General features: G+C 42.5%; 2 protein-coding genes across 2 annotated transcripts in view; both read left to right on the top strand.

Moving 5' to 3' along the window:
* The window catches only part of abcc9 (ATP-binding cassette, sub-family C (CFTR/MRP), member 9), a 100,391-nt gene extending 94,672 nt beyond the window's left edge, over window positions 1–5,719 (top strand). The window contains 3 exon segments of the mRNA XM_053343966.1: window positions 269–402; window positions 1,428–1,490; window positions 5,582–5,719. Coding sequence (XP_053199941.1) covers window positions 269–402; window positions 1,428–1,490; window positions 5,582–5,719 — 335 coding nt within the window.
* A 7,749-nt stretch (window positions 5,720–13,468) lies between these two features.
* kcnj8 (potassium inwardly rectifying channel subfamily J member 8) overlaps window positions 13,469–14,680 on the top strand; it is a 9,789-nt gene continuing 8,577 nt past the window's right edge. Inside the window, exon 1 of the mRNA XM_053313799.1 lies at window positions 13,469–13,485. Coding sequence (XP_053169774.1) covers window positions 13,469–13,485 — 17 coding nt within the window. The remainder of the gene's footprint in view (window positions 13,486–14,680) is intronic.

Here is a 14,680-nt window from a genome sequence, read left to right as displayed (position 1 = left end):
TTCCTTCTTTCCATTCTTCCTTTCTTCCATCTTTCCTTCCATCCTTCCTTCCTTCCATCTTTCCTTCCTTCCTTCCTTCCTTCCTTCCATCCTTCCTTCCTTCCTTCCTTCCTTCCTTCCTTCCTTCCTTCCTTTCCTTCCTTGACTCGAGGACAACAGGAGGGTTAATTGGATGTATTTTTGCAGGGTTAGGAGTCCAGCTGGAAGGATAAGTGGAAGTAGAATAAACGGATGTATTAAATGTATTTTATGTGTTTTAATTTTCTAGACGCGGTCGTGACAGAAGGAGGAGAGAACTTCAGCGTCGGTCAGAGGCAACTCTTCTGTTTGGCGAGAGCGTTCGTCCGAAAGAGCAGCATCCTCATCATGGACGAAGCCACAGCGTCTATCGACATGGCAACGGTGCGTTTAGTCAAATTTAAAGGGTTAAAATGTGAAAATAAACGTATGAATAACTTGCACACATTTTATTTTTTTGTGGACTCAGCATCAAATTTCTGCTTTTAATCCATTTAGAGAGAATATATTAGAGGATTATGGTAAAAATGTCTAAGTGGTGTAACCATAAAAACAGTAAATAGTCAATAAAACAGCATATCAACTAGTTTGGCATGATCTTACATTATAACTTTTATATTAAATAAAGCTAATGGAATACTATTGTTCTAAATATTATATTTAATCTGGGTAACCATGGAGACCAGGAACCAATTACAGTCATTATTAGTATAAGTCCACTTAAATACACTGTAGGTGGATAAAATATTTAATATCTATCATTCTGCTGTGGTTACACCTTTCTTTCTTTCTTTCTTTCTTTCTTTCTTTCTTTCTCTTTCCTCCTACTTCTTGTTCTTTCTTTCTTCTTTCTTTCTTTCTTTCTTTCTTTCCTCCTACTTCTTGTTCTTTCTTTCTTCTTTCTTTCTTTCTTTCTTTCTTTCCTCCTACTTGTTCTTTCTTTCTTCTTTCTTTCTTTCTTTTTTTCTTACTTTCTTTCTTTCTTTCTTTCTTTCCTCCTACTTCTTGTTCTTTCTTTCTTCTTTCTTTCTTTCTTTCTTTCTTTCCTCCTACTTGTTCTTTCTTTCTTTCTTTCTTTCTTTCTTTCTTTTTTTCCTCCTACTTCTTATTCTTTCTTTCTTTTTTCCTTTCTTTCTTTCTTTCCTCCTACTTCTTATTCTTTCTTTCTTTCTTTTTTTCTTTCTTTCTTTCTAGGTGGATAAAACATTTAATATTTATCTTTTTTTTGTGGTTACACCATTTGACATGGTGCAAATACTAATATTAATAATGATGCATTTTATTTAAATGTGCCTTTCAAAGCTACATAACATGACTACAGTGCTACACTACTTATCATCACCTCTCAAATAATAACTTCTTCTTCTTCTTCTTCTCTTCTTCTTCTTCTTCTTCTTTCCTTCCTTCAGGAGAACATCTTACAGAAAGTTGTGATGACAGCCTTCGCAGACAGAACAGTTGTCACCATCGCAGTAAGTCTCTCAGTCCGGAGTTTAACACAAACTTTTATCCATATAAGACTTTTATTAAACTCCCGACAGCTGAGGTTCCTATTTTCCTTTTCCTGCATTTGTTTCCCCCTCACTTACTATTTCCCTTCTTAGTGTCTAACCCAGTTTATGTATTTAGTGTCTTTTAATGTGTGTAGAGTCAGTCCTCTTGGCCACTTGTTTCCTTTTCTGACTTCTTTATATCTCTGTGTGTGTGTGATACTGTCTCTTCCTCTCTTTACTTCCTCTTCCAATCCATCCTTTCCATCTTTACTTCCTGCTACTCTTCCTACTATATGTGCACTTGCTTTCCAAACTCCTTGCTCTTGCTTTTCTTTCGCTCTCATCCTTTCCTTTCCTTTCCTTCCTTTCCTTTCCTTTCCTTTCCTTTCCTTTCCTTTCCTTTCCTTTCCATTCCTTCCTTTCCTTTCCTCTCTTCTCCTCTCCTCTCTTCTCACCTCTCCTCTCCTCTTCTCACCTCTCCTCTCCTCTCTCTCCTCTCCTCTCCACTCCTCTCCTCACCTCTCCTCCTCTCTCTTCTCTTCTCTTCTTCTCTTCTCTCCTCCCCTCCTTTCCTCTCCTCTCGTCTTTTCTCCTCTCGTCTTTTCTCCTCTCTTCTCTTCTCTTCTCTTCTCTTCTCTTCTCTCTCTCTCTTCTCTTCTCTTCTCTCTCTCCTTCCTCTCTCCTCTCCTCCCCTCTTCTCACCTCTCCACTTCTATTCTCACCTCTCCTCTCCTCACCTCTTCTCTTCTCTTCTCTTCTCTCCTCGCCTCTTCTCTCCTCTCCTCTCCTCTCCTTTCCTTTTCTATTCTCTCCTCTCCTCTCCTCTCCTCCTCTCCTCTTCTCTCCTCTCCTCTCCTCTCCTCACCTCACCCTCCTCTCCTCTCCTCTCCTCTCCTCTCCTCTCCTCTCCTCTCCTCTCCTCTCCTCTCCTCTCCTCTCTTCTCCTCTCTTCTCTTCTCTTCTCCTCTCCTCTTCTTTCCTCTCCTCTCCTCTCCTCTCCTCTCTTCTCTTCTCTTCTCCTCTCCTCTTCTTTCCTCTCCTCTCCTCTCCTCTCCTCTCTTCTCCTCTCCTCTCCTCTCTCCTCTCCTCCCCTCTTCTCTCCTCTCCTCTCCTTTCCTTTCCTCTCGTCTTCTCTCCTCTCCTCCCCTCTTCTCTCTTCTCCTTGCCTCTTCTCTTCTCTCCTCTCCTCTTCTCTCCTCTCCTCTCGTCTTCTCTCCTCTCCTCCCCTCTTCTCTCCTCTCCTCTCCTTTCCTTTCCTCTTCTATTCTCTCTTCTCCTCGCCTCTTCTCTCCTCTCCTCTCCTCTTCTCTCCTTTCCTTTCTCCTCCTCTCCTCTCCTCTCCTCTCCTCTCCTCTCTTCTCTTCTCCTCTCCTCTTCTCTCCTCTCTTCTCCTCTCCTCTCCTCTCCTCTCCTCTCTTCTCTTCTCCTCTCCTCTCCTCTCTCTTCTCTCCTCCTCTCCTCTCCTCTCCTGTCCGCTCTCTTCTCTTCTCTGCTCTTCTCTTCTCTCCTCTCCTCTCCTCTCTTATCCTCACCTCTCCCCTCCTCTCCTCTCCTCTCCTCTCCTCTCCTCTCTCCCCTTTTCTTCTCTCTTCTCCTCTCTTCTCCTCTCCTCTCCTCTCTTCTCCTCTCTTCTCCTCTCCTTTCCACTTACCTCCTCTCCTCTTCTCTCCTCTCCTCTCTTCTCCTCTTCTCCTCTCCTCTCCTCTCCTCTCCTCTCCTCTCCTCTCTTCTCCTCTCCTCTCCTCTCCTCTCTTCTCCTCTCCTCTCCTCTCCTCTTCTCTCCTCTCCTCGCCTCTTCTCTCCTCTCCTTTCCTCTCCTCTCTTCTCTTCTCTTCTCTTCTCTCTTCTCCTCGCCTCTCTTCTCCTCCCCTCTTCTCTCCTCTCCTCTCCTCTCCTCTCCTCTCTTCTCTTCTCTTCTCTTCTCTCCTCTCTCCTCTCCTCCCCTCTTCTCTCCTCTCCTCTCCTCTCTTCTCTTCTCTTCTCTTCTCTCTTCTCCTCGCCTCTCCTCTCCTCTCCTCTCTTCTCCTCTCCTCTCCTCTCCTCTCTTCTCCTCTCCTCTCCTCTCTCCTCTCCTCCCCTCTTCTCTCCTCTCCTCTCCTTTCCTTTCCTCTCGTCTTCTCTCCTCTCCTCCCCTCTTCTCTCTTCTCCTTGCCTCTTCTCTTCTCTCCTCTCCTCTCCTCTCCTCTCCTCTCCTCTCGTCTTCTCTCCTCTCCTCCCCTCTTCTCTCCTCTCCTCCCCTCTTCTCTCCTCTCCTCTCCTTTCCTTTCCTCTTCTATTCTCTCTTCTCCTCGCCTCTTTTCTCCTCTCCTCTCCTCTCCTCTCCTCTTCTCTCCTCTCTTCTCCTCTTCTCTCCTTTCCTTTCTCCTCCTCTCCTCTCCTCTCCTCTCTTCTCTTCTCCTCTCCTCTTCTCTCCTCTCTTCTCCTCTCCTCTCCTCTCCTCTCCTCTCTTCTCCTCTCCTCTCCTCTCTCTTCTCTCCTCCTCTCCTCTCTCTTCTCTCCTCCTCTCCTCTCCTCTCCTGTCCTCTCTCTTCTCTTCTCTGCTCTTCTCTTCTCTCCTCTCCTCTCCTCTCTTATCCTCACCTCTCCTCTCCTCTCCTCTCCTCTCCTCTCTCCCCTTTTCTTCTCTCTTCTCCTCTCTTCTCCTCTCCTCTCCTCTCTTCTCCTCTCTTCTCCTCTCCTTTCCACTTACCTCCTCTCCTCTTCTCTCCTCTCCTCTCTTCTCCTCCTCTCCTCTTCTCTCCTCTCCTCTCCTCTCCTCTCTCCTCTCCTCTCCTCTCCTCTCCTCTCCTCTCTCCTCTCCTCTCCTCTCCTCTCCTCTCCTCTCCTCTCCTCTCCTCTCCTCTCCTCTCCTCTCCTCACCTCCTTTCTCTTCTCCTCTCCTCTCCTCTCCTCTTATCCTCTCCTCTCCTCTCCTCTCCTCTCCTCTCCTCTCCTCTCCTCTCTCTGTCCCTTCGTTCTTCCCCTCCAGCACCTCGTGTCCTCTATCTTGGACGCCGACCAGGTGATGGTCTTCTCCTCAGGGATCTTGGTGGAGTGTGACTCCGGTCCCAACCTGCTAACACAGGAGGAGAGCCTCTTCAGTGTGCTAGTGAGGACTCACAAGTAGACCTGGATCAGCCCAGCACACTTTGGCTCAGCCTCAGCGTCCTTTTCTCTTCCTTTCTTCCTTTCTTCCTACTTTTCCTCGTACCTTTCCTTGGCTGAGTCGGAGCTGGAGTCTGAGTCTGAGTCTGCTGAAGCCTTACTGCCACTGACAGCCTGGTTGGTACCAAAGAAATAAAAACTTACTGCATGCTCTTAGACAGTGCAGTATAATTATAATTCGGCCACAGTTTAGTATGTGGAGGCGGTTAGATTTAATAAAAAGGTCTATAATTGTTGCAGGATTCATTTAAAGTATGTCAAAAAATGTGTAAAGGTTAAGATGCACACAAAACAAACCCAGATGTCTTTTTTTTTAAATTTTGCACATGCATGTCAATCAGTGCAATTACTAAAATGTCCGTAGGTGAATTTAATGAGCGTCAGGGGTTAAGTCCATATAACTAAGACAGAGAGGTCAAGGAAGGTCAGGAAAAAAAAAAAAAACTTAACCAAGCAGATTACAGCACATTACAATACAATGCAATACAGCATAATACAATATAGTCCAATTGGATTAGGTCCCAGTGAGACACTTAATGTCTATGTACTAATATGGTCAATAAAGGGTCCCCAGACCTTAAGAAACTTGGGGTGGGAATTAGACAAGGTGTACCGTATTTCTTCAAGATACAGACAGGAGACCGTCAGGGAGGGGAGACAAATTTCCACTGCTACTAAAAAAGTAGCAGGTACCAGGTACTACCCCTAGTGGAAACGCAAGTGTGTAGTGGAAAAGCTCCATTAGACATTTTTCTTGCATGTCACAATGAAAAGCACAAGACTTTTTAACAAAACTGGCACAGAAACATTACTCAAAAGAGCTAATTGGGTTGTTAAAAGGTGTATAACAAACAAGAATGATGCTTTGATGTGTTTCTTTCTTCCTTCCTTTCTTTAATGTTCCATCCCTCCTTTCTTTCCTGCAGCATCGTGTCCACACCATCCTCACAGCTGATCTGGTCATCGTGATGAAGCGAGGGAACATTTTGGAGTACGACAAACCCGAGACTCTTTTGGAGCAGGAGGACGGGATGTTCGCCTCATTCGTCAAGGCCGACATGTAGACACACCGTCTGCTGTCGCCTGGCAACCGACAGACTGATCCGTTTGTTTTTCTCAGCGAGGTGGACGGGGGGACCGCTGTGACACTGACACACTCAAATGATGCTGATAACTCACCGTACGTCTCTGTGGAAAGAAAAACATCTTCATCATCATCCCTCAGATATTTCAGGAATTTATCAGACTGCCTTTTTTATATAGAAATGACGTTGAGAGATTATGAGATATAGAGATTATACAGTCCATCAGTCAGTTTGAACCAGGGGGGTCAAACATGAGGCCCGTGGGCCAGAACCGGCCCGCCGAGGAGTCCAATCCGGCCCACTTTCCTTTCTATGTTCTTTTCCTTCCTCCTTCCTACCTCTCCCTTCCTTCCCTCTTTTCTTCCCTCCTTCCTTTTGTCCTTCCATCTGTCCATCCTTCCTTTCTTCCTTCCTTACTTCCTTCTCTCCTTCTTTCCTCCCTCCCTCCTTTCCTTCCTTCTTCCTCACTCCTTCCTTCTTCTTCCCTTCCTTTCCTTTCTCCCTTCCTTCTATCCTTCTTTCCTCCCTCCCTCCTTCCTACCTACCTTCCTCCCTTCCTTCCTTCCCTCCCTCCTTCCTACCTTCCACCCTTCCTTCCTTCCTTCCTTTTCGCCCTCCCTACGTCCTCCTTTCCTTCTTCTTCCTCCATTCCCTCCTTCCTTGCTTCTTCATCCATTCCCTCCTTCCTTCCTTACTTCCTTTCTTCCATTTTTCCTTCCTGTCTTCTTGATTGAAAATGAGTTTGACCCTCCTGATTTAAACGATGGACATTGTCTAAATTGTCTTAATTATTGGTTCAGTGACATTTTAAACATGAAGAGTAGGCTATGATGTCACCATGTAAATATTAAATATAAAGATAAAAGGGTTTGTAATCAGCTGATATGTAAGGCTGAAGGCTAGATCTTGATTTATGGGTATCAGAGATAACTTGGGCTGATTATGGCAGGAAGATAGTGGCCAAATATATCTAAATATTAAATAATAAATGAAGGCTATAGTCAGTTTTATTATATATTATTCTTATTGTCAACAAATCCCATGAAAAGACCAAAACCAACAGTCAGTACCTTGTTTGAAGTACTTAAATCCAAACCCATTGGTTCCTATTGAAGGCGTTAAATGCTTAAAAAGAGTTATAAATATATAGTTTCATATTTTAAAATTGGTCTTTGATTTCCTGCAGCTTTAGTTCATATTAGATGTTACTCATTGTGGAATTTGTTGGGGACTATTTTCAGCGGCGGATGAATCCACATTTCATCCTCTAGTGAGTATTTCATGCTAGTAGGACATAGTTTTTGAACAATAACGGAGCTCTACTGCACAGTCGAATGAGAAATATGAAGGTTTGGATTCATGCATGATACTTAAATTGTTGTTCTTTTGTCTTTTAATGAGATTTTTTGACAAGAAGAAAAACATAAAACATATTGCAGTCTTCCTCTAAAAACCATATCAGGTGAAAATCAATCACAAATCAGTGATCGTGTTAAATAAATCACATTTTTTAAAAAGAAAGCCGCCTCTAAGAGCACCAGAATATAAATATATCCAGATATTTTATGGATGATTTGATTTTACAGCAAACCGCAGATGATGTTTATTGAATAGTTTACCAGATTCTGCAACGTTTAGGTCCTGTAAGGATCATTTTATATTAATAGCAGAGTCTTTATCATATTTTAAAAAATTAAAAAAAAAAAAAAAAATCTTTGTTACATGTTTTGGATTATGCTTCACACGTATCTGTTTTATTACTATTTAGCACTAATATTACTGCAATAATAAAGAAGAGGAGAGTATTTAAACCCTTTTTTTTTATATAATCATTGAATGTTGGCAGGATTTTAAACTCATAATCATTTAGGCTGCGTTCACACTGCAGGCAAATCTGATTCCTTCTCATATCCGATCTTTAGTCCTGACTCTTCCACACTGTTTTTAGCAAGTGTCCAGATGGGATTTGGCTCTGTTCAGACATTAATGACCAATCTGACAGGTTGCTATGGTAACATCATCTAGCATGTATTGTGTGATGTCATACAATTCCGACAGCAACAACAAACCCTCGAGCTCCTAGCAACAACAACTAGAATAAGTCCTCCAGTGATATCACCTAGCAACAACAGCTGGAATAAGTCCTCCAGTGATATCACCTAGCAACAACAGCTGGAATTAGTCTGCCAGTGATATCACCTAGCAACAACAGCTGGAATAAGATCTCCAGTGATATCACCTAGCAACTAGCAACAACAGCTGGAATAAGTCCTCCAGTGATATCACCTAGCAACAACAGCTGGAATAAGTCCTCCAGTGATATCACCTAGCAACAACAGCTGGAATAAGTCCTCCAGTGATGTCACCTAGCAACAACAACTACACAGTAAATTTTGCAGTGTTAAATCAACACTTAAAGAGATAAATTTAACACTGTTTAACTCTTTAAGTGTTGATTTAACACTGCAAAATTTACTGTGTAGAATAAGTCCTCCAGTGATATCACCTAGCAACGACAACTGGACTAAGCGGGTCATAGATGTAGAGACGTAGAGATGTCACGGACAGTCAAATCTGATCTGAGTGTTTGGATGTTCAGACTCACACACATCTGTCCAAATGAGATCTGAAACTACCTCCCAAAGTTAGTTTCAATCTGGTTTACAAAAATCGGATCTCAGGTGATTTCTGACTGTTCAGACTTCATAAGAGCATCCGGTTCTAATCTAGATCGGCTAAAAATCAGATTTTGGTTTGCAGTGTGAACGCGGGCTCGGACTCTGGTTGTAGTAATGTGCTGCATTAGAAGTATCATAGATAGAAAGGACTCCGCTTTGTTTGTCGCATTAAAAACCAAACAGGAAGACGTCTCTCCGCTGCGACTCGGCTGGTTAACGGTTCTGACAAAGTGAATCACAGGATTTGCTGCCTTTTTTTTTTTTTAAGTCTGATTTGAAACATTTCTGCAACCTGGTCGTCCCGCTCGGAGCTTCCAACCAGGAGATTGAACTATTAAAATAAAACCAGCATCACTGTCAGGAGAACAACAGGAAGTTGATTGGGTGTGTTTGTCGGCTTTAGTGTGAAAGAGGCAAAAATATACCAGAAACTTTTAAACTTATTAATTTAGTGTTTAAAAGTAAACTGATGATTTAATGTTAGGATTCAGAATTAATTGAATTTCTCTTTTTTAACCCTCCTGTCGTCTTCCTGGGTCAAATTGACCCTGTCTGTTATGACTGCTTCTGCTTTCCTCCCTTTCTTCCTTCCTTCTGTCTGTCCTTCCTTCCTTCCTTCCTTCTTTCTGTCTGTCCTTCCTTCCTTCCTTCCTTCTTTCTGTCTGTCCTCCCTTCCTTCTTTCCTTCTTCCCTTCCTTCCTCTTTTCCTTCTTCTTCCTCCCTTCCATCCTTCCTTCCTCCCTTCCTTCTTTCTTTCCTCCTTTCCTTCCGTCCTTCCTTCTTTCCTCCTTTCCTTCCTCTTTTCCTTCTTCTTCCTCCCTCCCTGCCTCCTACCTTCCTCTCTCTTTCCTCCCTTCCTTCCTTCCTTCCTTCCTTCCCTCCTTCCTTCATCCATCCTTCCTTCTTCCTCCCTTCCTTCCTTCCATCCTTCCATCCTTCCTCCCTTCCATCCATCCTTCCATCCTCCCTTTCTTCCATCCTTCCATCTTTCCTTCCTTCCTTGACTCGAGGACAACAGGAGGGTTAATTGAACCTCAGAGGAAAAATAATCAAAAATCAAATAAATGAACCAAAATAATCTTTAACACCAAATCACAACAGAAGTTCATTTAATCTCAACTCACTTTCCACATCGAGCATAAAAAGTTAAATCTTATAGTTTCTGGTATTAACTCCATTTTTTTTTTTTACCCTCCAGTCTGCCGGAGCAGGTGGTCGATGTTGCTCTGCTCTGTCCGTTAGTACAAACACTGTAAGGCTCGGTCCCGGCTCGGTCCCGGCTCGGTCCGAAGCCGCTGAGCCTGCTGTCTGTCTGTGGTCATGCATTGCTGAACTTATTTAACCTTTTGGGACAATAGACGCCAAATATTAGCCCCTCCCTCCTCCCCCCCCCCCCCCTCCGTTAACTCGAGAGATGATGAAAGGGGCTGGTAGTGATTTTTAAATGATAGTAGGATGTTGCAGAATTGAATCCAAGTGTCTGGTTTCTAGGTTTCTAACTGCTGATTTGACAAGTTTGTTAAAGCTGAGTCTATTTCTGAGTCTTAGTGATGAATCCACAGAGATCTACTTCCTGTTTCCTGTTGTTTCTGCAGCTCCTTCCTTCCTTCCTTCCTTCCCTCCCTCCTTCCTTCCTTCCGTCCTTCCTTCCTTCCTTTCCTTCCCTCCTTCCTTCCTTTCTTCCCTCCCTTCCTTTCCTCCCTTCCTTCTATCCTTCTTTCCTCCATCCCTTCTTTCCTTCCTTCCTTCCTTCCTTCCTTTCCTCCCTCCCTTCCTTTCTTCCCTTCCTTCTATCCTTCTTTCCTCCATCCCTTCTTTCCTTCCTTCCTTCCTTTCTTCCTACCTACCTTCCTTCCTTCCTTTCCTCCCTCCCTACTTCCTTCTTTCCTTCCCTCTTTCCTCTCTCCCTCCTTTCCTTCCACCCTTCCTTCCTTCCTTCCTTCCTTCCTACCTTCCTCCCTTCCTTCCTTTCCTCCCACCCTACTTCCTTCGGCCTCTTTAACTCATCATTTTGCTCCTCAATCCTGTCTCCAGCAGCAACAGACCCCCCCCCCCCCCCCCAAAAAAAAAAAAAACCCTATACACTTCCTGCTCAGTATAAGATAAGATAATATATCAGATGTTGTGTTTTTTAGCTTGTTCTGCTGCCCCCTAGTGGCCAAAACTAGCTAATAAAACAGTATCATTAACCTAATATTAACGTCAATGATTAAACATTAAACTTTTTTTTTTTTTTCGTTTATTTGGATCCCCATTAGCTGTTACCCAGGCAACAGCTACTCTTCCTGGGGTTCATCCAACTTTGCAGCTGAACTTTATTTAAGCTGATTATTCAATTATGAGAGTTTCCGCCGAGGAGTCCAATCCCGCCCACTTTCCTTCCTGTCTTCCCTCCTTCCTTCCTTCCTTCCTTCCTTCCTTCCTTCCTTCCTTCCTTCCTTTCCTCCCTCCCTCCCTTCCCCTCCTTCCTTCCACCCTTCCTTTTATTCCTTTCCTTCCCTCCTTCCTTCCTTCCTTTCCTCCCTCCCTTCCTTCCTCCCTTCCTTCCTTCCTCCCTTCCTTTCCTCTTCCTTCCTTCCTCCTTCCTTCCTTCCTTCCTTCCTTCCTTCCTTCTTTTCATCTCTCCTTCCTTCCTTCCTTCCTTTCCTCCCTCCCTACTTCCTTCTTTCCTTCCCTCTTTCCTCCCTCCCTCCTTTCCTTCCCTTCCTCCATTCCCTCCTTCCTTCCACCCCTTCCTTTCCTTCCTCCCTTCCTTCTATCCTTCTTTCCTCCCTCCCTTCCTTTCCTTCTTCCCTTCCTTCTATCCTTCTTTCCCTTCCTTCCTTCCTTCCTTCCTTCCTTCCTTCCTCCCTTCCTTCCACCCTTCCTTTCCTTCCTCCCTTCCTTCTATCCTTCTTTCCTCCCTCCCTTCCTTTCCTTCTTCCCTTCCTTCTATCCTTCTTTCCTCCCTCCCTTCCTTTCCTTCCTTCCCTCTTCCTTCCATCTTTCTTTCCTGTCTCCTTTTCCTTCCTTCCTTCCTTTTTTCATCCCTCCTTCCTTCCTTCTGTCCTTTCATCTGTCCTACCTTCCATGTTTCCTTCCTCCCTTTCTTTCCTTCCTCCCTTTCTTTTTGTTCCTTTTATCCTTCCTGCCATCCATTTCTTACTTCCTTTCTTCTGTCCTTCCTTCCTCCCTTTCTTCCTTCCTTCACTCTGTCCGGTCCGTCCATCATATCTTTCCTCCCTCCTCTTCCTTCCATCTTTCTTTCCTGTCTCCTTTTCGTTCCTTCCTTCTTTCCCTTTTTCTTCCCTCCTTCCTTCCATATTTCCTCTTTCTTCTGTCCTTCCTCCCTTTCTTCCTTCCTTCACTCTGTCCGTCCATCATATCTTTCCTCCCTCCCTCCTTCCTTCCATCTTTCTTTCCTGTCTCCTTTTCATTCCTTCCTTCCTTTTTTTTCTTCCCTCCTTCCTTTCCCTCCATCTTTTTAATGATCCGGCCCACATCAGATCAAATTGGTCTGTATGTGGCCCTTTGAATGAAGATGAGTTTGACTCCTCTGCTTTAAAGTGAGATATGTGAGATATATAAATATGAAAGAAACAGAAGAAGAGAATAAAATCTATAGTGCGGACTGCGGAGCGAGATTATTATCACACTTCAGCATCCGAACTGTCTCCTAGAAATGAAAGTTGCTCCAGTGACTGGTCTCATCTCTGCGGGAGCGGTGCTATTGTCCCTTTATATTATAATGATGGATTGAATTTTAACTTTCAGATTAAAAGTTTTTTGTTTTTTTTTAAAATGACTTTGTACTGTACAGACTGAATGCCAAACTTCTTCTATTACAAGTGTCTTTTTTTTTTTCTTTTTTTTTTTTAATCCATACTCTCCGATGTTTCATCTCAAGCTCGCTGTTGTTTTTTAACACCCTGAAGATTTTAGAGTTAACCTTCCTGTCGTCCTCCCGGGTCAAATTGACCCTGTCTGTTTTGACTGTTCCTTCCTTCCTTCCTTCCTTCCTTCCTTCCTTCCTTCCTTCCTTCCTTCTTTTCCTTCCTTCCTTCCTTCTTTTCCTTCCTTCCTTCCTTCCTTCCTTCCCTTCCTCTTCCCTCCCTTCCTCCATTCCTTCTTTCCTTCTTTCCTTCCTCCCTCCCTCCCTTCCTTCCTTTCCTTCCTCCCTTTCTTTCCTCCCCCCTACCTTCCTCCCTTCCTTCTTTCCTCTATCCTTCTTTCCTTCCTTCCTTCTTTCCTCAATCCTTCCTTCCTTCCTTCTTTCCTCCATCCTTCCTTCCTCCCTTCCTTTCCATCCTTCCTTCTTTCCCCTTTCCTTCTTTCCTTCATCCTTCCTTCCTTCCTTCCTTCCTTCCTTCCTTCCTTCCTCCCTCCCTTCCTTCCTTTCCTTCCTCCCTTTATTTCCTCCCCCCTACCTTCCTCCCTTCCTTCTTTCCTCTATCCTTCTTTCCTTCCTTCCTTCTTTCCTCAATCCTTCCTTCCTTCCTTCTTTCATCCATCCATCCTTCCTTCCTTCCTTTCCATCCTTCCTTCCTTCCCTTCCTCTTCCCTCCCTTCCTCCATTCCTTCTTTCCTTCCTTCCTTCCTTCCTCCCTCCTTTCCTTCCTTTCCTTCCTCCCTTTATTTCCTCCCCCCTACCTTCCTCCCTTCCTTCTTTCCTCTATCCTTCTTTCCTTCCTTCCTTCTTTCCTCAATCCTTCCTTTCCATCCTTCCTTCTTTCCTCTTTCCTTCCTTCCTTCCTTATTTCCTCCATCCTTCCTTCCTTCCTTATTTCTTCCCTTCCTTCCTCCATTCCTTCTTTCCTTCCTTCCTTCCTTCTTCCTTCCTCCCTCCCTCCTTTCCTTCCTTCTTTTCCTCAATTCCTTCCTTGCCTGGAGGACAACAGGAGGGTTAAAGGAACATTTCCTAAAACACATTGTTCTGCTTGAATGAAACAGATCTCACATCTTTCTAATCTCTGCTATCTTCCCATCTACAGTTGTTGGTGGGAACAAATTATTTTAATCACACTTAATGTTTCCGTTTTTTTGTAATAAAAAAAAGAAAGAAAAGAAAAACATGGGTGTGAATGTGAAGTGAAATCTACATCACTGCTGCAAGTTTGCATGTAACACAAATATAATGAAAGCTACTCCGACGGCTTCAGCCCAGTTTCAAATGTTTAATAAATAAATAAATAAATAATAAATGTATGTATGTAAGTGTAGATTCTGTATATCCAAGACTTTTTAAACATATATCAAAGTATTATTGTGTGCCTACAACAATTTTTTTTACACTTGAAATGATAATAAAAATGGTTTTGAGTGAAATGAGCCTTTTTTTTTTCTTTTTTCCTTCTTTTATTTAATCTGCAGCTCTATATGAACACAATATGTTGCTAAATGACGCCACCTGCTGGAAAACATCTCACATTGATTTAATATGAATTTGGACTTTTTGGGGTTTTTTTTTTTTAGAGCATTTAAAAGTTAAAAAGCAGTTAATGAGTTAAATGAATTTGAGCATAAATATAAGACACTAAGAAATATTTCAGTTTTTTCATGAATCAGCAGTTTAATCTGTTTTATAATAAAATAATACACCATAAATAAGTTAAATTATGTTTATTCTACTTCTTAAAATCTGCTTTATTGTTGTTTTAAGCAAAGTAACAGCAGCAGTAAATAATAAATAAATAAAAAGTGCTTTTCATTTTAACTTTTTTTCCTCCTGAACTGCAAACTAACTAAAAATTCAGACGCTAAACAGGAAGTTAATTAAAAATAAACACAACAAAAGTAAACTTAAGGATCTTATTTTACAATATAAAACCATATGCATGAACATTTAACTGTATAAAACTGATTATTTTAAAATTAAACCCATTATTCAGTAGGTTGGCTTTCATTTGTCTCATTTTCTGCATTAACTTCAGAGTTTCTGATCAATAAATTGGTTTTAATGGCTCAAGAAAATACTGAAGAAAGATGGAAAACTGACATAAAATCACATTTAAACTCAATCTAGCATATTTCAGCAAATTAGAAAGCAGAGATGTAAATGTTTGGTATTAAATTCATATCTCTACAGACATAAAAAGGTCTTTTTTTCCAGCTATGAGACCAGCAAGTGTTATAATAATGTAAATATAATATATGGAAACTTATGACTGGTGTTTCAAATAGCATAAAATAAATGAACATGACATATCCAATAAGAGACCTAATATGACCTAATGATTGTGAGGTCATTTAAATAAGGAAACATTATCGTTTGATTTTTACACTA

The sequence above is a fragment of the Scomber japonicus genome, chromosome 23 (genome assembly GCF_027409825.1).
Source record: "Scomber japonicus isolate fScoJap1 chromosome 23, fScoJap1.pri, whole genome shotgun sequence".
NCBI classification, from domain to species: Eukaryota; Metazoa; Chordata; class Actinopteri; order Scombriformes; family Scombridae; genus Scomber; species Scomber japonicus.
This window is presented reverse-complemented; position numbering and strand designations above follow the sequence as displayed.